Below are 27,845 nucleotides of genomic sequence, written 5' to 3'. Positions count from 1 at the left end.
AAATCTCAAGGAGTGGGGAGACCATGGGGTGGGGAACTTGAGAGAAGGAGCTGTGGACGGTCTGAATGCTAGTCACTGTCCAAATTCTTACTCCTCCTCTAAGACTATCATTGTCACATTTTAAAATTCCCAGGAGGGTCAGGATATTGGCCTGATCTCCACAACTTAAGAACATACGGTCTCCCACACAAATCCACCCTCAGGCCTGGGCCTCGTGACGGACACACTGATGAGGCAGTCCTGGGGTGTGGTCAAAGGATCAGTTCATCCTCATCCTCCTCATCGGTGGATCGCAGGCTGGGGCCCTGCAAGATGTCAGCCAGCTCCTCTTCCAGCCCTGGACTGTCCACCAGCTCCAGCTCCTCCAGCTCACCTTCCGCCTTGGCTGGAGCCAGGGAAAGTGGGGGTTCTGGGGAGGGAGGCAGCTCAGGGGTGTCTGGGGAGGTAGGGACCACATCCTTTGGCTCAGTGGCCCCAGTTCCATCCTCAGGCAGGTTCCAGGCCTCCAAGGGAGGGAGCGGGCCCCCAGGAGTCATTCGAGTTGAAGTTGTGCTCCGGAAGCTGGCCAGGGGAGGGCGGAGATGCACCCCTGACTTGGTGTGCCCCTCAATGGCCTTCTGCAGCTGGGAAGCAGAGGGAAAGGGGAAGAAGGTACAGAATTGGGAAGAGAAAGAAGATGGGGCAGTGTGAGTGGAACAGACACAAGAGAAGAATAGATATGATAAAAGGAAGAAGGAATGGGAAAGCGGTAGAGTGGCAAGAAAGATAGACCACATGGAAAGATCAAAGAAGACAAAAAAAAGGAAGAGAAAGGGGTATGGCCAGCAGACAGCAGACCCCTGTGGAGCAGTGAGTCTCAAGCCCCCTAACCCAGATGTCCTTTGGCTCCTTCCTAGTGACCTTCAGGCCCCCTTCAGCCACATCCTATCTCCTCCTTCTTTCCATGGCCCTCCTCATAGAGCACCCCTATGAAACCATGTCTTGTGCCCTGAACCCCAATCCCAAACCCATGCCAGCTATGGAAGATCACAAGGGCTATCTATATCTAAGGTCAAGAACTATGTCCCCTTCAGATCTTTGTAGTCGTCTCCACCTGTACCCCTTGATTGCTGAACCCTCTCTCCCTCCTCCAATCTCTGCATGAGAAATAGGGAAATGGGGGGTTAAAATCATCCCTTCCCCACCCCCACATCCTGTGCCCACCCATTCCTCCTGCTGCTCAAATAGGACGCATTGCTGTTACCTCTTCCAATGCCAGCACGCCCCGGAGCTTCCCCATACTGGTCACATAGGCAAGGTGGAGACCAAGGAGTGAGAACAGTGTGTGAATCTGCATAGAAAAAGCAGCAGGTCAGTGCACAGTGAGCTCCACACCTCCCCTGCCCTCCCAGCAGCCCTGAGTGGTGGGCAAGGACTAGCCTTGTGCAGGGACGTCTGTTCCACCAGCTGGAAAGGGGACTGGTCAATACAGCAGCAATCAAAGCAGACAGGCTGGCTCAACTGCTCCTGCTCCCAGGCCTCAATCTGTGGGGTAGAGCAGTGTAGGCACCCTATATCTCAGGTACAAGGCTGGGACCCCAGGCAGCCCTACTAGCTGGGAATCCTGAAATATGCAACTGAAATATGCAACAAATGAGCACAGACCTTCCATATCACTAAACACCTCCCTTTTTCCCAGGGTACAAGGCCAGGCTCCAAATCAACCTTCAGCCTCAGGCACTAGCACCCCATTCTCTCCTTCACCACCACCACCCAAGTGCCCAAAACACCTGTTATTTTCAAGCTATCTTTTCAATCTTTCCCTTCCTCCTGTCATACCCCATGCTCCCATGAAACCTGACTGCTTGTCATTCCTCACACAGGTCTTCTGGCTTCTGCGCTGGTCGAAGCTGCATTTCCCTTACCTGCCTACCCTGCACTCCTTCTGTACTCTTGCCACTCCCAGGCCAATGTGTTTTGCCCTTTTGTCAATTCCTGCAGTACTCTGCTATTCTCTCCTTTTTGGAAAAGTCATGGACTGTGCTCACTCTTGTATTGGCATTTGTCTCACCTCTGCCCACTGGACACGAACTCCTGGAGAATGTTACTGGTATGGATGGGTGCCTGTTGTAAAGACACTAGAACATTTTCCTTTTACACAGTGTAGTGTAAAAAACCCAAATATTTTTTGGGTTTGAAAAGCTGTGCTGGGTCACATGGTGCTTAGTGGACTTGAGCAAAGCCATTTTTTGTTTGTTTTGTTTATGACAGAAGCATTAAAACAGGAAGGCCAACTCTTTTGATTTAGGCACGATGCTCAAATCCTCAGCTTCTAAAGAATCCAGGATGGCTCTGGCTTTCATAAGCAAATCTAAAATTTTCTGAAACTCTCCTCTTCTCTTACTGAAGGTTCACTTGGGGACTGACTGGCTCTCACAGCACAAGATGGTGACCACTTAGCAGGTATGTCATAGAGATGATTTATTCATGATAGGCAGCCACCTTGTCAACCCTGGACCTTTCCGTGATCATTCCTAGTTCCATTTCTGCCTTTCCTTAAGGATCAACAATAACAGAACCTGTATCAAGCACGTTCTCTGTGCTGGACATTATTCCAGCTGCACAGAGGTGAAGCTGGGCTTCTGACCTTGACTGCTGGTAGTGTTCCAGGTACCCTCAGCTCTTGTCCAAGGAGAAGAGTATGTCTGTTCTTGAGTCTGAACTTGAAAAAGCTAAGCCCCAGTTACAAACAGGAGCTCTAACTGTGTGTACTAACAGTGTAGCAGAATTAAGTCATAGCATGGGCTTCTGGAGACCTATAATTGAATTCTTTCAATATTCCCATAGGTATCATCTCGATATTGCCAAGGGTGCCACCTTGATCTAGTCTGAAAACCATGTTCAAAATAATCTGAATTCTGACTCCAATTGGATCTTATTCCTCCAAAATGTCAACGAGTCACATGGGAGCTGGGAGCTGCTTAAAGTCTCCCTTGGGAAAGATATAAACTAAAAAGGTATACCTGTCATCTTTTTGTCCCTGGCAGCACTTTATTTTCAGCAGTTATTAAGTAGCCTCATTGATCAACTAGCTGGCATTCTCTCTTTGGTGTGTTAACAATAACAAAAAGCATTATTATTGGGTTTAGCACCCTACTTCCTAATTGCAGATATGACACATCTGATTCCTACTTATGGACCGCGGAATGATTTTTCTTTTTCCTTTGTGATCATCTGTTTGACTTTTCCATAAGTCATTTATCAGAAGTGTCTGTATTTTGAGGGGTGGCAAGGGGAGAAGGAGGTTTCCTTTCTCTCGTCACCCCCCACCCCTTCATCCAACCCTGGAGTACTTTTCATTTTCAGCACTTATTTATTCCGGATGTCCAATAAGATATTTATTCTAAAATAATATGCATTATGGTTTTGTCAGCTACAAAGCATGAGTCTGCATTCTCATTTACTAAATGGAATGGCCGCTGATGGACTTTGTTGTGTCTGCACACCCTCTAGGGTGTGTCCCCATTAGTACTGCTCCCATCACTGCTCTACATTCTTTTACTGCTCAGAGGTTGGAAAGAGGCATAACCATGGAGACAGGTCAAGGCCATTCAGTGTGCTTGACTTTCTTGCTCATGGACTTGATAACTAGCTTTCTTGGGAAATAAGCATTTGTCCCAAGAGGCAGCACTGTGAATACTTGTCCTCAGGTTGTGGTTCTTCCCAATCCTGCTTCCTGGCATTCCCTAGTTGTCCACTGTCTCAGGGCCCTGGTGGATCAGCAGAGTAACCTCTACCAGGTGCTGATTTCACCTTTATAGCCTCAGTGCTGTTTCTCCACATTGGGATGTGTAAGTGCTGGTGCCCGGTGCTCAGCCTTCCTGCAGAGCCTCTGTCTGTCCAGAATGTCCCTAATGCCTACCAGATCTGAGGTTCATCTCAGCAGCATGGGTCCATCGATGCATGGAGACTCAAAACATCCCTCTTTTCAAATGACAGTGGTCCTTCTGAGAATACTCTCAGGTCTCCCCACCTCTGCGCAATGTGCCCAACACCATCTCCATAGTCATACCTCCTTTCCAACCTCTCAAAATGCTTTCCCGCCTAGGCTCACATTTTATTCTTACAACAACACAAAGAAGAAGACAGAAAAAGATGAGCAATATCTTAATTTGACAGAACAGTCCACCCCAGGTTGCTGTTTCCCTTACTTACCTCTTCAGGTGACATGTTATCCACTAAATCGGTTGAATCCTAGGGAAGAAAGATATAGGTCCAAGTTCTTTCCTAATGGAATTATAGCCATGACTCCCTGGCCAGGGCCACAGATGCCTGCTTTCAACTCATCATTCCTTCCATACGATGAAGGTTCTCCTTGGCGGGAGCCATTCCTTCCATACGATGAAGGTTCTCCTTGGCGGGAGCCTTTCCCTCTAAGGACCAGGCAAGTTCCCTTTCCCCTGTCACCCATCCCCACCCCCATCCATCTCTTACCTGGCTTATTTCCTTCTTTGTGGGGCGAGTTTTGCCCAGCAAACAGCACAGCAGAGACTGAAAGATGGAGCGCCTTTGACCTGAGGAGTGGGGAGCAGATGGAAATGGAAACAAAGAAATTCCTACCCTACCTGGGAGGAAATAGCCAGGGGTTCCCAAGTGGTCCCCTGACACTATGCCGCCACCATAGACACCCTCTCTTCTACCCTCCTAAATACTGGTAAGCCCTTGCCCCTCTCCTTGGGGCAGCATATGGAGACTCAATGAATAGGAACCCTCTCCCATCACCCTAGCCTCCCCCTCCTCAGAGTAGCAGCCCTTAGGCTGAGTGAACGTGAATGATGGGAGAATCTTCACCTGCAGGCTCCGGTGCTTCTGGCTGCTGTTTGAGGCCTGGCAGGGGCCCATTGGGCTCTTCAGGGGGGAGTGGAACAGTAGGAATGGGGTGAAGAGGAGAAAGTGGAGGCAGCTGTAAGGAGCAGTAAAAATACTCAGTCCCAGAGAAGAGGCTGCCTAGTGCTTTCCTGCCTTTACCGGCAGGTGTCCTGGGAAATCCACCTAATTCCATTCTTCCTCCCCATTTCAGAAGTCCTATATCCCTCTGAATTCTCATCCATACCATCATCCACAACCTTATCTCTTTCAGTCCTTCAGACCGAGGGGCACTGCTCTCTTTGACTTTCTAAATGACCAGCATCTCCATTCCCCTTTCCTACTTTCCCTTTGTCTCAATCTCTCCTGCTCCCCGGGCCCTTCCCAGCCTGGTCACCTCGGATTTCCCAGAGAGATCTTCATCTTCATCCTCATCCACAAAGGCGAAGGACTCTGGTCGGCCCTGGGGCGAGGAGCCCTGTTGCCCCTCCCCAGCCTGCAGCGCCTTCCCGTCAAAAGGCAGCTCTGACAGCTTCCTGGCCAGGTCCCGGGCTTCCCGCAGCCTCCGCTCAGGACACAGGTGGCGCTGCAGGAGGGCCTGTAGCTCCGACCGCTCCACGGAGCCCAGCAGGATCATTGACTCTGGGGGCGATCCAAGCTTAGCCCGAGGGCCTGCTCATTACCAGCCCCCTACCCCGCACCTCCACCCCGCTCAGCAGGGACAGAAAACCAGCGCCCATGCTTCCATTTTTCTTTTCTTCAGTTTTTACCTTCTCTTCCTAAACACTCATTTCACAAATCTTGCATGGTTGACCTGACTCAATCCTTTTGATTTCATCATCTAGTACTTAGAGACCCAATTGATAGTACACTAATTGGTGCTAATTTGTGCTTATTTTGATATAGTCTGTTTGCAAATAGGTGAACTTGGTATTAAAATAGGCTAATCAACCCTGTCTCCAAAAAAGAAACGTTACAGGGCATCCATGTAGGCTGAGATGTGAATATACTTTGAAAGAAGTCTACAAGGTTATTTAATTCTTTAGAGTCTGGGTCCTTCTAGGATATAAACAACAAGCCTACTTTTTCTGGGAATGTCAAAATTCTGCGACTGTAATTACATTTTCATTAAGTTTTAAGGCCATAAAATTGCAGCAGTGTTATTGAGATAAATCTTACCATTAAGTCTTAGTCATTATCATAGTGGCTGAACTACTGATCCAATGAAGAGCCCCTAGTGTACAAGCCACTTAGAGGTATTGGGGTTTGGGAAAATATTAAAACTGACCTAACTTGAGCAATTTGAATACTCTGATTATCTGAAATCAGAACTATTTTAATGGCTCCAAATGGCCTGCCAAAATTCTTCTGTTACAGTAATTCAAACATCAGGCAAGTATTTATTCAACATTTAGTAAATATCTACAAGGAGGCAGTCTGACGGAGATGGAAATTATAGTCTCCACCCTCAAGGAATACCCAATCTAGTGAGGAAGATCAGATATAGACATATAAACCACAGTAAGAAATAACACAGAGCAGGATTAAGTGCCAATGGTGGGCAGAAAGGATGCTGAATGAAGGAAGGGAAGTTTGAAGACCCAGCTTACTAAAATTGTTCACTCCTTCATATGAAAGTTTTATCTCCTCTTCCAGTTGGACATTAAAGAACAGTGATTATTTAGCTAAGTAGCAAAGAGAACTACATAAGGGGCTATAAGACTTACAACTGGGCCTTATTGTTCATGGATTCCCTATTTGTGAATTCACCCATTTGTAACACAAAATCAATACTCATGATGCTTCTTGTCATTCACAGATGTGCACAGAGCAGCAAAAAATATGGGTTGCCCCACGCACACATTCTTAGCTGAGGTTGAACAAAGTGATGCTATACCTTTTCCCCTCCCAGCCCTTATATTGCAAACAAGTGTTCTTTTCGTGGTCCATTTACTGCCATGTTTTTCACATATTTTGTGTTTTTCTTTTGCTGTTTCAAATTGCCCTCAAGCATAAAGGCTATGATGTGCCTTATGAAGAAAATAAGTGAGTTATGTAAGCTTTGTCGAGGCATGAGCTATCATTCTGCTGGCTGTAAATTCAATCTGAATCAACAATATATACTAGTACTCAATAAGGTGTCTTTAAAGAGGAACATTCACAAAAGAAATTTATGCATTGATTAGTGGAAGAGAGTGGTGTGACCAGGGACTTGCAGGAACCTAACCCTATATGTCTTCTAGGAGCAATGGCTCAGTGTAGTATCCCTAATTCATTGTTCATGGTGACTTTATAGAACATAACTACAATAAATAAGAGAATTGACTGTATTTCTTTAGTTGGTTTTTAACTGTGTTGTTGTGCCTGTGCTACGGGTGTATTTACCTTCCTCAGGATGATGTTCCCTAAGGAGCATAATCTGGTTCTCCTGTAGCAGACTGAGTGGCCTCTACAGACAAACCCCACACCACAATGCCTCCTCCCTGACCTCTATGGAGCCCAAGTTCAGGTCACTAATTCAGGGGTTGTCTTCCTTCCTTCCCACTGACCTTTTGAATCAACCAGTGGTAAAGTCTTGACTGTGGTGGTCTGAAGCAGGGTTTGCAACTCCCCATATGTGCAAGAAGCTGAAACAAACTTCACGTCACGTACCATGATGTCTTCAACAAAGATTGTAAATTTGCTATAGAAGGAGAAAGCATGGGGGGTTAGCTCCACCATATGCCCATCCCTTTGCTGGCCTTTCCACTCCTCCTCTGAGGTTTGCCATTTCATCATTCACAATATTTATTAAGTACATGGGGATATAAAAATAAGTAAAAAGCAGTGCTTGCAAACATTGACCCTATCTGCAATCTCAACCTCAGCATCTCCCACCCCCACTAATTCCAGCTGGTGCCCCTGACCTGAGCTGGTTCCAACCAAGGTCAGGCAAGTAGGGTAGCTTCTTGACTTGGATGATGCTGTCATAGAGGGAGGGCTGCAGGCTCTGAGCCACCATGTTGGCCAAGATAACAGCCACCATCATGGGAAGGATGTGGGCAATCTGACCCGTTAATTCGAAGCAAATCACAGCTGTGGAGACTGTGTGGGACACTGCACCCGTCAGTGCTGCTGCTCCTAGAATGAGACACAGGAATGTACTGGTGGATTAGAGCTGCAGTTCTTGGCATGCAGGGCACATGGGGATGTGACGAGAGTGACACAGAGTGGGTCAGTGCCAACACTCTAATATAACCATTTGTCAATAGTAGGAGCTTCACAAAGGTAGAAATTTTGTCTAATCTCTTCTCTGATATGTTTGCTAGTGCCTAGAACACTGTTTCACACATTGCCACTCAACAAATAAGTGGGGGAAAAGAGTGTAGGGGCTAAAATGCTGGACTGTTAGAAAATCATCATTTTGATCTCATTCCATGATTTTTGACAAGTTATGAAATCATTTTGTGTGCCCACATTGTCATTCCTAAAATGAAGATAGTGATATCCTATCCATTCCTGGTTTTTGAAAGTTTGTATCATTCTTTTCAATATATTTTTAAATTATTAATTTCAGAGAGAGGAAGGGGTAGAAACAGAAACATCAATGATGAGAAAGAATCATTGATTGGCTGCTTCCTGCATGCTCCCCACCAGCCCACAAACCAGGCATGTGCTCTGACCAGGAATTGAACCATGATTTCCTGGTTCATGGGTCGAAGCTCAACCACTAGTCAAACTGGCCAGGCAAAAGTTTGTATCATTCTTAACTGACCATTTTAAAACCCAGTTATGGCATTCTACTTTGGACCTCAGGTTTTGAGTCAACAATTTATGGGAGAGTAAGGTCACCATATGGCAATAAAACTGGTTAGTGCTCCTATATCTAGGGGAGCATGGCCTTATTTGTTATGGGATTTAGGTAAAAAGAAAAAGGAGGGAGGAGGTGTAGTAATTCTGGGGATTTGTATTGATCACTGTGTTAGACATAGGTTTTGGTTGGATGGGCTAGTAGATTTAATGAAAAACATAAGAGATTCATAGTGTTAGGGCTGTAAAATATCTCAGAAGTCACTTCTGAAGAAACTAAGGCTCAAAAAGGAAGCTAACTTGTCCATGACCATCCAGGTGACACAGGCCAGGGATGGGTCCAGAGCCCATGTTCCTTAGCTCTTAGTCATGTGCTTTTAAATCCCATCAATACTGGCCTATCTGCAAGGTGAAAGTAATTGAGCCAGCCACCTGCATTCTTGTTTCCATGATTCTTCGGAAGAAAAAAAAAAAAAAAAAAAAAAAAAAAAGCCCTTACCAAACATTCAGACACAATCCTAGGTGCTTTTATCCCTATTGTTTTATTTAATCCCCATAATCCCTCTTTTACATGAAGAAACTAAGTCTCATAGACATTCAATAAATGTTAATGAGAGTCAGAATCAAGGGTTGATTATTTGAATACAAGTTGAATTAATAGCATTAAATTAAAACCATATTGTATAGCCTGGAATGAAGATGTCATGGGAGTGTGGGCAGTTGAGAGACTCAAATATTTGGTTTCAAGAGGGTGAAATGTGTCTCACCAATTACTGCATAGCCCCCAGGTAGGATCTTGTAGATGATGCCATCAAATAAGATACCATCAGGAAATATCATGGCCATGATCTCTCCTACCAGCCTTCCAAATGCAGCTCCTAGACCAGAGACAAAAGGAAAGTGCTGCGAGATCCAAGTTGCTTATCCTCTGTATTCCCTCCGCAGGCACTAAGACCAGATACAGGCCCCCACTAAGACCAGATTCCAGGCCTTTCCTTATTTTCCCAGTACCCTAGATTATAGCTATCAGTATAATCACAGGCTCCCCATCAGAACTCACCTAGCACAAACACAGGCATGAAGCCTCCGCAGGGTATGGGCATAGTGGTGGCCACGATGGACATCCAGAACTGGGGTAAAAAGAGGCATCAGGACACCCTCTCAACTCCGCCCAACACACACACACACACACACACACACACACGCTCTCTCTCTCAACCCCTTTCCCGCTATCCCCCTCCTTCCTGCTTTAAGAGCCACAGAAATGCTGGGATGGCTCATCCTTCTGAAAGCTATCATGTCTGCCCCGCTTCCTCCAGAATCAAGAAACATGGAGTTCTCAGGCTAAGAGATCACAACACTATAAGAAACTTCCTCTAGATGGTTAATCCCAATCCCAGTCTACTTGGAGTGACTATGTTTGCCTTTATGCAATCTAGAAAAGAAGTGAAACTTCAGAGGTTCTTTGTCACTGCCCCCAAAGGGCCCTAGCCCACTGCAGCCTCTTTGATTTGAACAGTCACCTCAATAGAAGAGCTTGGAACTCTTAAAGCTGAAAGATATTTTTTCCTAGTCAGATTATGTTTCTGAAAAAGATCCCTAGTTGGAAGTGGCAGACACCTTAAAGTCTTAGTGACTTACTGTGTGACTAATTGAGCTTTAATGTAGTTATTTACAAAGCCATTTATATGGTGAACCTCACAGGGGAAACTGGAGCAACTGTCCTGTCTGAGCCATTTCCTGTGACATCAAATGACTTTAAACAAAGGATCAAAAAATCTGATCCCGCCCTAGCCATACAGGAAGGGCACCTTGAGAAAGCCAGGTGAGTCAGCCAGTGTAATAGAAAGGATCGTCAAGGCCCACTTTGTCAAGTAGTATGCCAATTGAAACTGGGAAAATTTTAGAAAAAGCAATATGTGCATTTTGTGGCAAAGAATACAAAGAATTGAGAAATAGAGTGGGAAAGGAGAAGTGCTTGAACTTTAATGAGACATAGTATATCAATTAATTAATAGATTTACATATTACTTCAAAATAAGCAAGCCCAGTGGTTGGCAAACTGCGGCTTGAGAGCCGCTGTTTGCCACTCTGTTGACTAATGAGTTTGCCGACCACTGACCTAGACTCTCGATTCCAATAATTACAGGCTGTTGTTGTTCCTTGTGATTAAGCCCTATGCCAGTGGTCGGCAAACTCATTAGTCAACAGAGCCGCAAACCACAGCTCGCGAGTCGCAATTTGCCGACCACTGAGCAAGCCAATCTTGGAAAAAGGATCTCAAACTAACTTGATGAAAGATGGTAGCAGCTAAAGATCAGAACAAACTACCAGGATCAAAATGTTTACAATTAAAAATTGCACCAATTGCATTGTATACTAATGAGAAGTAAATTTCTCAATTTCCTGAACCTTAGAAAGAATTCCCTTGAGCCAGAGCTGACCTCAAGAGGACGAGACAAAGGCTCTGAGAAGGTTTCATCCCATAAACTCTGGAATGAGGCAAAACACATTGTTCTTCACATCAGAATATCTGTTTTTAAACAGCTGAAATGGAAAAGTTGAATACACAAAGAGAATATAGACTGAGAAGTCCTGGTGTGTATTGTTATCTTTGCTTTCTCTCTGTACTGGCATAGCGCTCAGGAAATGTAGGTAAGATGTAGATAGGTAGGTGAGTAGGTCAGTAGGAAGGAAGGAAAGAAAGAACGAAATAAGAGATCTTGGTCAAATAGTATTCATGCAAAACAGATAACACTTCTGACAGCTAATATTTGCTAAAATACCCAACAGTAATATTCACGGGGAATGTGAGGTTAAACTGCAGGTGGTCAGATATAATGAAGGTTACCATTTCTGACTTTCTGGAGTTCTAGGCAACTTGCAGTTTAAGCTTCTTAAGTGCCTCTGACCTATGCTAGTTTGAGACCCCTTGAACTATTCTGTACCATATCTTTGGAATAAGTACATAAGGGATTTTGCAAAGCCATAGGGATTTGTAGGCTCAGGGCATTCTGAAAGCTTCATTACTGCAGATAACAGGTGGCCGGCAGGTCTGATTTCAGAGGATGAACTTTAGATTAGCCTCCAAGATATGAGGAAGAACATAGAGGACACAGGAGTATCAACTCCCATAGCATGAACAATAGCACATGAGACTAGACAAAATTTTGAGCTATTAGCACATGAAAGGGAAGATCAGGATGCAATGCAAGTGATTGGAACATAATTAACTCCCAAGATTTTAAATTCTAGGGAGATGGGAAACTAGAGAGCCAAGATCACAGATTCTACTTTATTTAGGCCCTTCACAAGAAGGAGTGATCTGAAGATCAGGCAAAAAAGAATTCTGCGGAGCCTCAGGCTGTGCTGAGAATTCCGTGACACTCGGTAATCATGTTAGACTTATTGAGAGGGAAATGAGAAGTTGTAATTATATTTCACACACATTGTGAAACCTCCTGACTTACAACATAATGATACTTTCTATGTCTTAAGATTGAGGAAGATGGAGGTTCCCTTCCTCAACATTATAAAAGATCTGAACGGAGACTTTTATCAGCCTGCACTTATGCAGCCAGAAGACCACATGAATTTTAAATCATATGGAGAAAACAGTTCTAGTCACTGTTATATTTTGATTCTGCTATGTAGCTGATTGCCCACACGCTGGAAAAAATAAAGGTATGTTTATGTGTCCAATGATAGGACAGTGAAAAATACAGTGATAGCTAAGTAATATGGATTAATAGCTATGATGATTTTATGTTTATAAATATGATAGAAAATAATAGGCCTAATACAAACTGTTGGGCTTGAAATATAGCTCAGAAAGCATGTGAATTCCTTTTCCTGATATACTAATGATATAAACATTTTCAAGGATGTAATTCAGTGAAAAATTAATAGTAGTGACATACAGTTGAGTTTTTCTATATCATCCAGGAAATTTCTCAGAATAAATTTTAATTGGTGAAGTGGTAGGTTTCCAGATATATACTTGGGAATCCTGAGAGGTGACGTGAGCTGTGGGGGAAATGCTGAAAAATATACATTATTTTGTTTCTCTAAAATATTTCAAAAGCTTGATACTTTAAAAGTACACATGTCCCCAACTTTACCATATAGTTCAGTCTATAGGAATACCAGAAAAACACAATTATTATCATTGAATGATAAATTCTGAAATGCCATCAAAACTTGGACTTGGTTATAGCAGATGGGTTTGTATACTCAACAACAATTACAGGAAGTTGAGATTTATAAATTAGAGAAGATGAAGTCTATAAAGAAAGCCCCTCCCCCCAAGAAAAATCCTTAACAAGACACTGAACTGCTTTATGATGAAAATATCAAATATTTTGAAGGAAGAAACAAAAATTTAATAAAGCAGGTATGCAAAATGTGGAAGCTATAGACCCAATTAACCCAAGTGGAGTGAAATAGGGAAAAACACACATAATCACAGCTTCTAGAAACCCACAGCAAATCCTGAGAATGTAAGTTACAAAGTTGGAACCTGGTGTGTCAAAGTGCCTGGTATCTCTAAATCATTGACAAGTACATCAAATGAGCAGCAACAAAGAAAAAACTAAAAAATTTTTTTTCAATCATAAGCATAAGATTTGCCAAGGATCAGCAATCAAGTACTTGGCACATAGAAGGTATATAACATTTATTGAATAAATGATTAAGTGAACCCACTATAGCTATTACAATATAAAAATTATTTAGTGACTCATATTCTGATGAAATACAGATTCATAAAAAGTATCATAAATAAGTTAATAGCAGAATATTCAAAAACATGAAAGTTCAGTGTGGACAGACTTTTAAATGAGACCCCTAATATACACAGCCCTAATATATACTATTAGTAATAAGGCAATTATCAAAAAAGAAAACATATGCAATTGGCAATAGTAACAGATGTCACAACCAGGGGTGGAAATTAAAATATCTCTGTAAAAGGTAATAATTGAGAAGTCTATAAACACATCATCCTTGACAGGCAGATGTGAAAAAGAATTGATGTAAAAAGAGATCAGCTTTTGTTTCCTAACTGGAGTTAGAAGAAAGTGGTTTAAGAATGGCAAAACCCTCACAGCCTCACTACCTAACCGAGAATAATAAAATTTATAAAAATTGTTTATAGTCACTAATAAAATTGATTGAAATATTTTATCTCTTTTGCAAGTCTAGAAAACAGATTACCCACTAAACTGGGGGGAAATGGATATGTAAATCAGCTAGAAATGGATAATCAGATACATGGAGAAAGAATTGCCTAATTATCTAATATGTGGGGGCCTTGGTTAATTTACATGAGCTTTTTACACAGTTATATCTTTTGCTGAAATCTATCTTGCCCTTGTTTATTTGGCTGCTGTGATGTCTTAATAATTTAGTGAGCGGAACCTTTGGAAAGGTTATAATAATTTTGGCAACATCACTAAGTTGACATGAATAGAACAATTAACCTAGGTCCGTGGTCTGCAAATTGCGGCTCGCGAGCCACCTGCGGCTCTTTGGCACCTTGAGTGTGGCTCTTCCACAAAATACCACTGCCTGGGCGAGTCTATTTTGAAGAAGTGGCATTAGAAGAAGTTAAGTTTAAAAAATTTGTCTCTCAAAAGAAATTTCAATCGTTTTACTGTTGATATTTGGCTCTGTTGACTAATGTGTTTGCCGACCACTGACCTAGGTCATTGTTCTAGGTTCACCTACAAAAATGAGCAATTTGTGCTATGGTTTCCAAGCTAATTCTTTATATATATATATATATTATTGGTATTTCACAGAGAGGAAAGGAGAGGGATAGAGAGTTAGAAACATCGATGAGAGAGAAACATCGATCAGCTGCCTCCTGCACACCTCCCACTGGGGATGTGCCCGCAACCAAGGTACATGCCCTTGACCGGAATCGAACCCGGGACCCTTCAGTCCGCAGGCCGACGCTCTATCCACTGAGCCAAACCGGTTTCGGCCAAGCTAATTCTTTTTAAGTTGGATGAACACCAGATGCAGTTTCACACTTTCTTACCCTATGCAAACCCTGGATTCCTAGGTTGAAAACAAACAGAGCTTAGGGAGTCAGGAGTGTAGGGAGAGGTACCTTCATGATAAAGAAGAGGAAAACAATGATGACAACGTTGACCTGTGGGTGGATCCACACAGCTGACCGGCCCAGGCTTTCAGGGTCACCCACGTGTTTTACCCACGTATTGTTGTCAAACAGGGTACTGATTGCTTCACGAGGCATCAACTGTAAGAGGGGAAGCAAAAGGGGGTAGTTCTCCAGGGATGTTGGGTCCTTCCTCTTTTTAGAGAACTGACTTCCAGTCTTACTTTCCAAAGGTCCCTTCTGCTCTTCTCTCATGGATAGATTTTATTCTTGGCCAAAAGTCCATATGCTTAGAAGCCTGAGGGACATCTGTGTTGTTTCCCTTTTTCCACGTGGCCCAGTCCTGGCTTAGTCCCTATCATAAGCTCAGTCACCTGACTCTACCCTCAGACTCCCTTGCAGCTGACCTCTCCAGCCATGAATTGACCCATTCCTGGTGGAAAGGTGCATGAGGCGATGACAAAGGTGACAATTCCAGGATACAGCAGGCGGCTGAAAAAGAAACAGAATGAATGGTCCCCTGAATTTATTCAACCCATAGTGGATGCCACACTGAATTCTGGGAAGCTGAAGTTTCCTGTGGTCTCCTGTAGTCTCAGTTCTTTAAACAGAGTATCCTTCCACCAAAATACCATCTTTAAAGGGGAAACCACAACATTCACCTCCTATATATAGTATCAGGGCTTCTGTATTTTATCACAAGCCACCGAAAGGCATTTAACACCTTCCACATAGATTTAAAAAGAGGAACTCATGGAGAAACCAGAAAGTAAGTGGGAAGGACTGAGTAAGGGCAGTGACTCACTGCTTAGCAAGAAACTGGCTGAGGGCCTTGTGCTTTCGGACACCGAGCATGACTTGGCGATGCAGATACACAAATACAGCTCCCAGGAACCCACAGCAAATCCTGAGGGTGCAAATTATACAGAAATGAAGCCCCCATCCCCCAGACCTACCCATGGGGAACAAATACCAGGCATCTGCCTTCCCTTTCTACCCACCTCTCACCAACAATTTATGCTTCTCCCATGTGTGCCCCACCTTCTTCCCAGCTTGGGTCCCTTCTAATCCTAAGATACACCCACCCCCATCTCACCACTCCCTGAGGAGGTGACCCCACTGACCCAATGACGGCAAAAGCTGGCAGTTCCTGCAGGTCAAAGGGGAAATCCATTCGGAAATTGGTTCTGAAGAGAGCAGTGATGGTATCTAAAGGATGGAAAGGCCAAGGATTATGGTGGGAGTGTCACAAAAACGCACTGAGAGGGAACCAGAAGTCCTCAGGTTTAAAGATCAAGTCCTTCTTCCTCCAAGCCCAACATCTACCCTTCTGTTTAATTTCTTTTTTCTATGCACAAGCAGTATTCCCCTATTCCTTGTCCTATATCCTTGGGTCTTGGTCCCACTTCCCAAATAAAGCCATCCATTCCTTTTCTGCACTGCCTCACGGAGCTTCCCTCCACACCCCATTACAAGCCTCCCTATTCAGGTGCCTTCACCCCAGGGTCCCATACCAGCATCCTTGTTCCACACGGCCAGCACACGGAAAACAAAGGCACTGAACGTGGCTGCAAAGAACCCTCGCCAGTAGTTGTGCACAGCAAAGTAGGTAGAAGTGACCTCGATGCTGAACAATACTCCTGTAGGGGCACGAATGTAGGGTCAGGTGCAGGCAAGTGTGAAAGGCTCTCTCCCATACTCCCACCCTGTGGACCTGTTGGAGTCTGTGCTTAATCCTTTTCTCTTGGAGTCCATGCTCTAAACCATATACCCAGTCATGGTAGCAGCATTGTGTAGGCCAGGGATGTGGTTCAACAAGATACAGAAAGGACAACATATGAGGATCAAGTGGTCATGCTCTCTCCATCCCTTAGAAAGTAGGGTTGAGTGAGATTCACAAAGTCAGATATCCACAAGGATTTAAGAGTCACTAAAATTTTTCTGCAGAAAAGTCATGAGAGAGAAGGAAGGAAGAAAGAGAACAGAAGAGAATAGGATGGGTGGAATTTCAGAAAACTGAGTGAGGGAATGGGGAATCTGGGGCAGACAGAGCTTTGCCAACCACCCTTCTGCCCCTGCTCCTCAAATCACACCAGGCAAGGCAGCTGCCTTCTTTCCCTAAAAGGAGGATTCGACACAGTAGAGAATCAGGTGGAGAAAGTCTCTCTCCTTTACCAGTAACAGAACCACAGTCAGCTTTGATTTGCCTGGGTATAAACTATCCAACTTATGAATATTTTACAATCATTTCTTGAAATCCTAGGCTAGATTTTCTTTCCCACGATGAAGTTCTGGGACACTTCCCCTAACCGTCTGTCACTTTATACTCAGGAATGAGAACTAATTTTAATATTAGCCTGAGCCAAACATAAAATGTGCTAGGAAACAAGGCAGTAAAAACATAAACAGCCTCTGGAAGTGCTCTGATCTCTTAAGTTCCGTAACATCGCTCTCTTCTCCTACCCTGGATGCTCTTCTTGTTTCTCTTCTGCCTCCCTTGCCTCTGTCCAATCCAAGGCCTTGGTCTTGGTCTCCTATTCTTGTTGCTCACAGATACACTTTGTCTCTCAAGTTCATTTATGCCCATAGATTCAACCAGTACTTATAGGCTACTAATTAACAAAACTATGGTTTTAGCCCAATTCGTGAACTTCAGACTTACCAACATAGCTGCCTATTTGATATCACTTGGATATGCCACAGGAACTTTAAATTCCACATATGCAAAGTGAAAATTATCAACTCCCCACACCTGTTTACTTCCTATATTCCCTAGCTTGGTTACTACCACTAGCCACCCAAATTTCCTTACTATGAACTTGAGAGTTAGCCTAGATCAGTGGTCAGCAAACCGTGGCTCGCGAGCCACATGCGGCTCTTTGGCCCCTTGAGTGTGGCTCTTCCACAAAATACCACGTGCGGGCGCGCACGTACAGTGTAATTGAAACTTCGTGGCCCATGCGCAGAAGTCGGTTTTCGGCTCTCAAAAGAAATTTCAATCATTGTACTGTTGATATTTGGCTCTGTTGACTAATGAGTTTGCCAACCACTAGCCTAGATTCCTCCTTTTGTCTTATCCTTCATATCCTCACATAAGATCAATCACCAGGTTGCATCAATTTTACTTTCTATCGCCCATATATATCATCCTCATCTCTGTCTCTTCTGCCTCTGCCCAGTTCAGTCTCTTGTCATCTGGCATCATGACAATGATAGTAGTCTTCTTGTTCATCTTGGATTAAATCTAAAGGATGGAAAGGCCAAGGATTATGGTGGGAGTGTCACAAGGATTATGGTGGGAGTGTCACAAATACCCACTGAGAGGGAATCCACTAGCCAGTTCTATCCTGCACACACCTGCCAAAGGGATTGGATCACCCTGCAAAGCTGGCCATAGCACTTCCTTATTCAAAGTTCTTCAAGGGCTCCCCTTCACTGTGACAGCATTTCCCAAAGTCAGGTCCATGAGATGCTATGAGGCCCTTGAGAAGGTCCTTGCAAAACGGATTCTGTGGGGTTGCCAGGTGGGAGTGGGGGTTAGTAACAATGAAGTCATATGTTATTTTATTCAACAAGAGTGTACTGCCCGGCCAGCGTGGCTCAGTGGTTGAGCATCGACCTATGAACCAGGAGGTCAAAGTTCGATTCCTGGTCAGGGCACATGCCTGGGTTGTGGGCTTGATCCCCAATGGGGGCATGCAGAAGGCAGCTGATCAATGATTCTCTCTCATCATTGATGTTTCTATTTCTCTCTTCCTCTCTGAAATCAATAAAAAATATTTAAAAAAAAGAAAAAGAAAAAAGTTTTAAAAAAGTAAATTTTTTAAAAAAGGATTCTGTGGGAATCACACATTCTGGTAACCTTTCCAGTTTAAAAAACACAGGATTTTCTAACTTATTTGACCTCAGAATCCCTTTTGCACATTCCACCTATTAACACCATGAATACTGTGTTCTGTAAAAACACATTGGTGACAGAAGAAGATTTGACTTTGGGTGGTGGGCAGACAGTGCAATATACAAATTCTAGCCTAGAGAATAAATAAAATCTACTTTCTTGTGCAAGGCTTACAAGGACCTTCATGAGTTAGCCCCCATTCACCTGCCCAGATTCATTTCCTGCTATTCCTCCCCTGTATCTTCTAGCAATACTCTTTGACTATCATTATAGCCCCCAGAGTTTGAATGTTGTTTATTCTGCCCAGAATACCTGTTCTGGCTGTCTTCCCTAAGTGTCAGATCAAACACCATCTCTTATAAAGCTCTATTGACAAGCCCCCACCTCCCCACCCCCACCCAGGCAGCTTAGCAGAAGGTTCCCATTGCACTTGCCCAGGCTGCCATGGAGACACTTCTGTGAGTGATGGTCTCCTTGCCTGCCTGTCTACCCTTTCAAGGTGAGCTGCTTGAGAACACAGGATCTAGCACAGTGCCCAGAGGGCAGCACAAAGCATGCATAATGGTAGCAAAAAGATGTTTGTCATTTTGGTAGAATGCTGAAGTCTATTTCTTTCATCAGTGTAAGCCAGCAAGGAATTAACAGTTGACTAGATAGTGAATAAGTGATCTTAATAGTAATTTTTTCTTTCAGAGTTAGTCTATGTTCATAAAATGAAACCAGTCAAGTAATGTTACCTGCAAGTCCATGCAATATTTGCCACTTAGTACAAACATTCTAAAAATGACATCTTTATGGTGCTGGGAAAACTGGAAAGCCACATGCAAACAAATGAAACTGGGTTACAGTTTGTCCCCATGTACAAAAAAAATAATTCAAAGTGGATCCAAGACCTAAATATAAGACCCGAAACAATAAGTTACATAGAAGAAAGTATAGGTACCAAACTTATAGACCTTGGTCATAGAGAATATTTTATGAACTTGACCCCTAAAGCAAGTAAAGTCAAAAATAAATGCATGGGACTATATCAAACTAAAAAGCTCTACACAGCAAAAGAAACTGACAACAAAACAAAAAGGCAGCCAACCAGATGGGAGATGATATTTGCAAAGGTTTAATTTCCAAAATATATAAAGAACTCATAAAACTCAAACCAAACAGCTTAATCAAAAAGTGGGCAGAGAACCTGAAAATACACCTCTTCCAAGAAGACATATGAACAGCCAATAGATGTATGAAAAGATGTTCAACCTCACTGGCAATTAGGAAAATGCAAATCAAAACTACAATGAGATACCACCTCATACCTGTTAGAGTGGCCATTATCAACAAAACAAGAAATAACAAGTGTTGGAGAGAGTGTGGAAAAAAGGGAACCCTCATCCTCTGCTGGTGGGAATGTAGACTGGTACAACCACTATGAAAAGCAGTCTGGCGATTCCTCAAAAAATCGAGACTAGAGCTACCATACGACCCAGCAATTCCTCTCCTGTGTGTATATCCGAAACCTCAAAATGATGTATTCATAAAGATATATGCACCCCTATGTTCATTGCAGCATTATTTACAGTGGCCAAGACATGGAAACAACCAAAGTGTGCCACAATAAAGGACTGGATAAAGGTGATATGGTACATATACACAATGGAATACTACTCAGCCATAAGAAAGGATGAAATATTGCCATTTGCAATGACATGTATAGATCTTGAGTACATTATGCTAAGTGAAATAAATCAGTCAGAAAAAGCTAAGAACCACATGATTTCACTCATATGTGGGATATTAAACTGAAACTCATTAACACAAACAGCATTGGGGTAGTTGCCAGAGGGAAGGGGTAAGGGTTGAAGGAACTCTCAATATATGGTGACAGAAGAAGATTTGACTTTGGATGGTGGGCAGACAGTGCAATATACAGATCCTATAACATACAAACCCACATCTGAAACCTATATGTTCATGTTGACCAATGTCACCCCAATCAATTTAACTAAAAAATAAATAAATAAAAAAGGCATCTTCACTTTTCTTTTTTCTTTTTTCTTTTTAAATATATTTTATTGATTTTTTTACAGAGAGGAAGGGAGAGGGATAGAAAGTTAGAAACATCAATGGGAGAGAAACATCGATCAGCTGCCTCCTGCACACCTCCCACTGGGGATGTGCCCTCAACCAAGGTACATGCCCTTGACTGGAATCGAACCCGGGACCCTTCAGTCCGCAGGCCAACGCTCTATCCACTGAGCCAAACCAGCTAGGGCACATCTTCACTTTTCAATGCTTAACATTTTCTTGTGTCAAGAGCCACATTTTGTTTGTTTCTGCGGGCTTCAGGGCCATGTTTTATCTGTAACTTTCCTGTGGTCTTTCCCATACTCTACACAAGGCCAAGACAAAACTTCCTCCATCATCCCAGAAATTCCAATTTTATGCAGAAAATTCAGGTTCTTTTCACTTTAAAAGAATCTAATTTAAAAAATGGTTTTACCTGTCTAAAAAGGTTCCTTAGATCTTTTGGATTTGTGAGGTGAAAGAGTAAATAAAAGTGAAAGTGGGTACAAACATTAAGTGTGAAATTTAACATGCGTAGAAATTCCAGCACACTACCCTTCACGGACAGGGACCAGTGACTATGATGTCAAGGGCTGACAACAGAAGGGCAAGTGGGTTGCCAGCTGAAGCATTTGTTGACCTCACCTCCTTACACAGCGCACACTGGCACAGTGTCAGGACAAGGGAACATGATACATTTTCATTAACTCTGAGCGCTTATCCATATATCATCCCCAGGCCAAGCCACTTTAGCTACCTCCTTCGCTAAAGGCCTGATCACATTCTCATAATTGAAAAGATACCTCTAACAGCTGATGCATTTAGGAAGCATATGCTATTCCTATAATTTTGTTTCTCCAATTGTCAACGTGGTGTCCTTTCTGTCATTTGATGAATCCAATGACTGGTCGAAATAATCCCTGTTCTGTGGCTCTGGTTACAATGAACATTGATGAGTAAATAAACACATACAACTGCTTTCTCTGACCATGCCTGCTTGTTAGTCATCCAGGACAAGGAAAGTAACATGTTCTCTCCTCTCTAATCTCAGTCTCATGCAGCTTTTGGCAGGAATACATATAAAGTGCTTAGAATGTTGCCTGCACGCAGTACTAGTAAATGCTCACTGAAAGTTAGCTGTTTTTGTTATACCCTGATTTTAACTGGTAATACTCATACTTGGGGATGCTGACAACTGCTTGGGGGACAAGGTCAGACAAGTGGACTGGTGTAGGAGGGGTAAATCACTTGCCTCCAAGTGGGGTCCCAAAGCAACAGCCGACTCCCACAGCACAGCCCACCGTCAGCATATCAGTATAATAGTATGGCTGCTACTAGGGAGAGACAGACCAAGAGAGAAAAGGGAGGGGTGAGGAAGAGGGGCAGAGAGAGGAGTGGAGAACAAGCAAGGGTGGGGAATAAGGCAAAAGGAAAGGCTTAAGTCACAGGGAATCATAGTGGTCCCATCGCCCCCGCAATTCCCAAGCCAAGACAGGAAGTGACCTCATAGTGCAAGGCCAAACATAGAAAATGAAATAAAAGTTAGGTAAATATATGGTGGGCAGGTAAGCCAATAAATGATCACCAGAGTGAGGCAGGAGGTGGGGACAACCAGGGAGAGGAGTGTCAGTAGCAAGAGAGAGAGGAAAGGACTTCAGACAAACTGCACTACCAATCAAGCCTGCATGAAATAGCCGTCAGCCTCAAAAGAACATGCAGTTCTTTGGTAGAAAAGTGTGGGTGTCTGAAGACCAGGGGCTGAAGGCCCACCCACCAGTCCCTTCAGTGAGCACCCCCTTCCACCCCAAAGCTGTGGCAGCCACCCAGACCCCCCTTCCAAGTCATGCTCAGGAAATGAGTGGGGAGGAAGTGGGACTTGCCTCCGACAGGGGCTGCAAAGCAGCATCCCACGCCCACTGCACAGGCCGACACCACGAGGTCAAGCTGCCCAGGCACGGTCTGCAACAGAGAAGCGCGCGGGACAAGGAGGGCAGAGGGCTGAGGTAAGGCGGCAGTGTGAGAGAGATGGGGTGGGGAACCAGGAATGAGGAAGGGACAGGGTAGCACAGGAGGGAATCAGGGAAAGGAACTGACACAGGGCAGAGGTGTGGACTGGCAGGTTAACAGAGGAACGAGCCGTGTGCAGGCTCCAATGCAGGGGTGCAGAGCAAGAAGGAGGTGACATTACTGGACAGACACAGGCTGAACAGAGGTGTCAGGTGGAGAGGACAGGCGGCATATGTGTGTGTGGAGAACAGGGGAGCATGGATTAGTGCCATGCCCCGTTTCAGCATCCAGCCCAGCCCGGAGCAAAGGCAGCCCTCCTGACACCCTGAACACACACAGCCCCACTTCATTGGACTTTCTCCACCTTACCTCATACACCCCAGAGAACACAGACATAAACTTGCTGAGGACAGCGGCACAGATGCTGGCAATGTGGACAAAAGGGCCCTGGGGAGAGAGACGAGGGGAGAGGTCAGGAGCAGGGGTCCAGATGGGAGGCTTCGTGACATTCCATGCACTAACATTTATTGCTCCAGGCCCATACTATATGCTGGAAACACAGACGTGAGTAACACAGGAGTTCTGCTCTCATGGAGCTTCATCCCAGAGAGGAAGGGAGGTGACACACCGCATTTTATCATTTCAGAAACTTCTAAGGTCCAGGAAGAAATTGAGGGAGGGCAAGGGGACAGAGATAGACAGGACAGATGAGGTGGGATCGGGGGTGTCTAGAGAAGGTGCTCAGGGATGGTCACCACTGAGTAGTGCCTTATTGAAATGAAGGTGTGCATCACGTGGGCACCAGGAGGAAGAGTGTTCCAGGCCAAGGGCACAGCAAGCGCAGGAGCCCTGAGAGGAGAACAAGCTTACAAGGTTGAAGGACAGGAAGATGGCATTGTTACCCAAAAACAATACGTGAGGAGCAGCCTGGGAGGACGGGAGAGGGACAGCAAGGAGCCGGGTCACCACGGGCTTTTGAGGCCCAGTGAGAGCTTTGGTTTTATTTTAAGAATGGAAAGGCACTAGAAGTTCTTGAGCAGAGGTCAGACAATCCTGATTCCACTTTGAAAAGATGACTCTGGCTGTGGTGTAGGTTATGGACTGTAGCAGGACAAGCATGCCATGAGCATAACCTTGAAGAAAGCACAGCCTCTCTCTAGGTCTCCGTTTTCACATATTAAAACAAGGGTATTGGTCTGGAGTGGCTCTAAGGCAGTGGTCTGCAACTGGGGAAGACCCCCCACAAGGGGACACTTGACAATGTCTGGAGACATTCTGGTTGTCACAACTGGGGGTGCTATTGGCACCGAGGGGGTAGAGGCCATGGATGCTGTTAAACATCCTATCATGCCCAGGACCATCCCCAGAACCAATATTACCCAGCTCCAAATGTCAACAGAGCCCAGGTTGGGAGACTGCTCTGAGGCCCTCCCAGCTCTGACACTTCCATTATTCTGCCCCAGGAGGAGGACCTTCCCATAATTCCCTCCACTTCCCCCCTGTTCCCCTTGTTCCCTTGGCTCTGACTCTTGTCCCCATGCCCATGCCCATGCCCATGCCCATGTCTGTTCCCAGAGCCACCATCTGCCCAGCTCATGCCTCAGGGCCTGCCACCTACCTCCTTCCCCACAGGAATGCCACTACCCAGTCCTGCAGTCAGGGCCACAACCTTGGCCACGAAGGCCTTGAGGGTGAGATATTCCTTCAGGATAACCCCACGAAGTATTGTTTTCATCTCAGGGATCCCAGAGCCTAAAAGGGTTGCAAAATGATTGTGTGCAGGTTCAAGCTGGAGGTTCAAAGGGAGAGGAACATCCAGACAGTGGACATGGAGATGGGGGGTGGGGCAGGGAGAGGGCTGTGCTGGGGAGGACAGTGACAAAGCAAGGGCAAGGGTTGTCAATAGGGCTGGGTAAGGGAGGGAGAGGGGTGGAAGGGTCAGCAGGACAATGCGATTATACTGATGACCTGATGTGGGAGGGTCCAAGGGGAAGTTCTCACCAACAGCCTGGGGAGAGATGAGGTGGCAAAAGTGGGCGCTGAAGAGGATGAGGATAAGTGGGAAGGACACCCACACCAGGAACTGCAGAGGCAGGCTGGGCTGCACCTGGGAGTAGGTCCACTTGTAGACTGCAGAGACATGCGCTGGGCTCAGTCCCGTGTGGACAGGAGGTCACCGCTGCCCCCGCTCCCCTCCACCCCATCCTCTGCTGCACAGGTCAGCGTGCTAGGAGCATCATCTCACCGGGACTATCCCACTGAATCTCGCGAGATGGTACTATTCTCATTGGACGTGTGAGTAGGAGACCTGAGTTGCTGGAGTGCCCTGTCCCTTGCAGTTCCCACCACTAGTAGGAGGTGGAGTCCTTGCTGCAAACCACACTGGAGCTGGGACTGTGGCCATGATGTTAGAGGCCACTGGGTTGACCAGCCACCCGGGCTTGCCAGGAACTGAGGTGCTCCTGGGTCCTAGAATGTTTGGTGCTCAAACCAGGGAAAGTCCTGGGAAAACTGAGGTGAGTATTAGAGGGACATCTACAGCTTGGCTGGTGGCAGGTGACAGGTGGCAGGGACAGGAGAAATGGATCTGGGTCTGGTCTGGTCTTGTTCTGGGCCTGATCTCCTCTCTGCAGTGTCCCCCTCCCAAAACAAACCCAGCTTATCCTCGGTAGAAACTCTAGACACAATTAGGTATGGGGAGAGGCCGAGGGGACAGGGCCAGGTGAAACCTACCCTGGAGGGTTTTGGCACTAACATAATCCATGCTCCAGCTAACCAGAGCCATAAGCAGTCCCAGAAGCACCAGAAAGATCCAGTCTTCCCCTAACTTCCTTCTCACCACACGTCCCAGGCGGTAGATACAATCTGTAAGAGAAAGGGGTAAAGAAGAGCGGTAACCAGTCACTGCTCAGACCTATGACTGAGGGCTGGAGGGGATGTCTCGTCTCACATCTCATTTGCCGAGTTTCTCTTCACTTCTCTGCCAGGTGCTACGCTGACCCTTCCAAAGGCACTAAAGTTCAGTTCCCTACTGGATTCTTAAATTTCTTTATAAAACTCATTTCTTGGGGCTGAGCAGGAGGGAAAGTGGGGAACAAGGTAAGTGAGAAGGAAGTGGCAAGAGCTGCATCTCCTTAATACTGGGAGGAGGGCTGTGGGGTGTATGCGGGGAATGGGAGGGTGGGATATATGCAATAGGACGTCCAAGTTATTCTCCTAAGCCCTGCCCCTCCTCTATCCCAGATCACTTTATTCTGCAGTCCCCATCACCTTGATATTTAGAATAGTGGTCCTCATCTGTGCTGTCCATGGTGGCACTGGAGCCCATCTTCCTGGGCATCCCCATGCCCTGCTCCCTGTCTGAGAATTGCTCCTTTTGATGGCCATAAATCTGGACAGAGGGAGAATGGGAATGTCTGTCTTGCAGAAAAGTCAAAAGGAATAGACAGAGGGAAGCACATAGACCCACAGAAATACACAAACATCAACCTTTTAAAATCCTGGGTATTGAGGGCCTCAGGTAGTGCTATTTTGTGGTCCTCCTGCCCTTAGCTCCCCACTCTCCATTCATACATGTCCCTCTCTCCATCTGTACTCATCTTGGTCCATGGCAGCCTTCATAAAGAAGGCCAATTTCTACTCTAAGTAGAGTTAGAACTGTGCATCTGTGTCAATTAAAAGTTTTCTGTGTCACTCTGCTTACTGTATCTCAGCCTGTCTCTCTAATATCCCCAGACCCCCCCATCCTGACTTCTCTCCTGGAATCCTGATATGGATGAGGACAGACCAGCAGGTGACTCTTGGTGCACTGTGCCTTGGTGTGTCTAGCCATACTGGAGTCCTCTGAGATGCCCAGCCAAACTTAGAGAAAGCCCATTCCTCACTCCCTGGACTGTGTGCACCAATAGGAATGAGTCCTGAGAAGGCAAGTCAATTCGCTTCTTGTCAGAGCAGGGTAATTAGATGCTCCCCCCAAAAGTGAAGAGGACAGAGGAGCACCCCTCAGATCTGGTAGCCCTCCACTCTCATCGCCAGGTAGCCTGGCCTGCCCCACTGCACTAACTCCCTCCTCTGGGGCCAGGGTCAGGCCAGGCCATGTTGCTGGTTCTGGGAGAGCCTGAGTGGAAGAGATCTGATTTCACAATATGAGCAGTGGAGTCGGAGCTGGAGTAGTGGGCAGGCACACACTGCTTCCCCTGCTCATGGCTGTTCGTCTACTGGAATGAGGTTAGTGATGAGGGAGGTAGTGTTTCTGTCCACGCCCTACCCAGGACACAGCAAGAAGACACTACCTACCAATGGCGCTCAGTACATGCCCTCCCACAGGCTGTCTCACTCCCTTGGGTTCCAGGCTGGTGGAGATGAGGAAGAGGGGTGCTCTATACCAGAACTGGGGAACACTGAAGGAGCCAGGTCAGTGCTGGCTGGTTCAGGGCTAAGTACCATAGAAGAGAGGGCTGGGGAGGGAAGGGAGGCATCCAATCTGAAAGGGTGGGTGGCATCTAGGCTTGGTTAGCAAGAATGCCTGTGTGTATGTATGTGTGTGTATGTGTGTGTGTGTGTGTTTTGGGGGGCAGGGAAGGATACTGCATGTTGGTGAGGGTATGAGGGAGCCCACTCATGCACTGGCATGGACTCCTCGGCCAGTCATTCGTGCAGCTTATGTAAGCATAATCTCCTCATGCATGTGTGGCTTTGCCATCCCCATAGGATTCATGAGATTGCTGGGAAAGGTCATATAAAAGGACTTGTGTCTACTGAGCTAGGTCCAGCCCTCAGCAGGATCGTCATATTTTGAATACACTGCCATGTACTTTTTAAGTTAAAAAAAAGTAACACTGCTCCTTCTTTTCATCCAATCCCTAATTTCCCTCAGTCCATCACACCACCAGCTCCTCCAACCCACCACCCCTCCCCTTAGGGCTTTACCTGTGTGGGGTGGGCGTTGGGACGGGAGCCTGCATCCCTCCGGGGCCTGTGCTGGAGGCCCCCATTCTCCGAAGGCAGCCCATAGCTGGTGCAGTGTTCGAAGGGCATGTACTGATACTGGGGGGCACTACCCCACCAGCTTTGTTCGCGCCCACGCCGCTGGGACTCAGATGGCTTCATGCTCCCTCCCCCCCG

The 27,845-nt window shown here is 45.4% G+C and overlaps 2 protein-coding genes across 2 annotated transcripts in view; one reads left to right on the top strand and one right to left on the bottom strand.

Moving 5' to 3' along the window:
- The window catches only part of FAM131B (family with sequence similarity 131 member B), a 75,599-nt gene that overhangs the window by 28,132 nt on the left and 19,622 nt on the right, over positions 1-27,845 (top strand). Inside the window, exon 8 of the transcript XR_013960386.1 lies at positions 2,389-2,442. The gene's annotated coding sequence lies outside the window, so the exon portion shown is untranslated. The remainder of the gene's footprint in view (positions 1-2,388; positions 2,443-27,845) is intronic.
- Positions 179-27,845, bottom strand: CLCN1 (chloride voltage-gated channel 1). Its single transcript, XM_080664292.1, has 23 exons — positions 27,651-27,845; positions 25,992-26,112; positions 25,455-25,586; positions 24,723-24,851; positions 24,340-24,473; positions 23,091-23,168; positions 21,967-22,045; positions 16,273-16,398; positions 15,883-15,967; positions 15,564-15,665; positions 15,166-15,250; positions 14,750-14,899; positions 9,695-9,764; positions 9,402-9,512; positions 7,752-7,965; positions 7,395-7,528; positions 5,243-5,487; positions 4,831-4,942; positions 4,474-4,553; positions 4,195-4,233; positions 1,420-1,524; positions 1,244-1,330; positions 179-623 (listed from the first exon to the last, which is right to left on the bottom strand). Exons 1-23 carry the CDS (start codon positions 27,828-27,830, stop codon positions 252-254), a joined length of 2,970 nt encoding a protein of 989 aa, XP_080520418.1. The 5' UTR covers positions 27,831-27,845; the 3' UTR covers positions 179-251.

Source organism: Plecotus auritus, assembly GCF_963455305.1.
Source record: "Plecotus auritus genome assembly, chromosome: 4".
Taxonomy (NCBI): domain Eukaryota; kingdom Metazoa; phylum Chordata; class Mammalia; order Chiroptera; family Vespertilionidae; genus Plecotus; species Plecotus auritus.
Note: the sequence above shows the minus strand (reverse complement) of the source record. Positions and strands in the feature narration are given on the sequence as shown.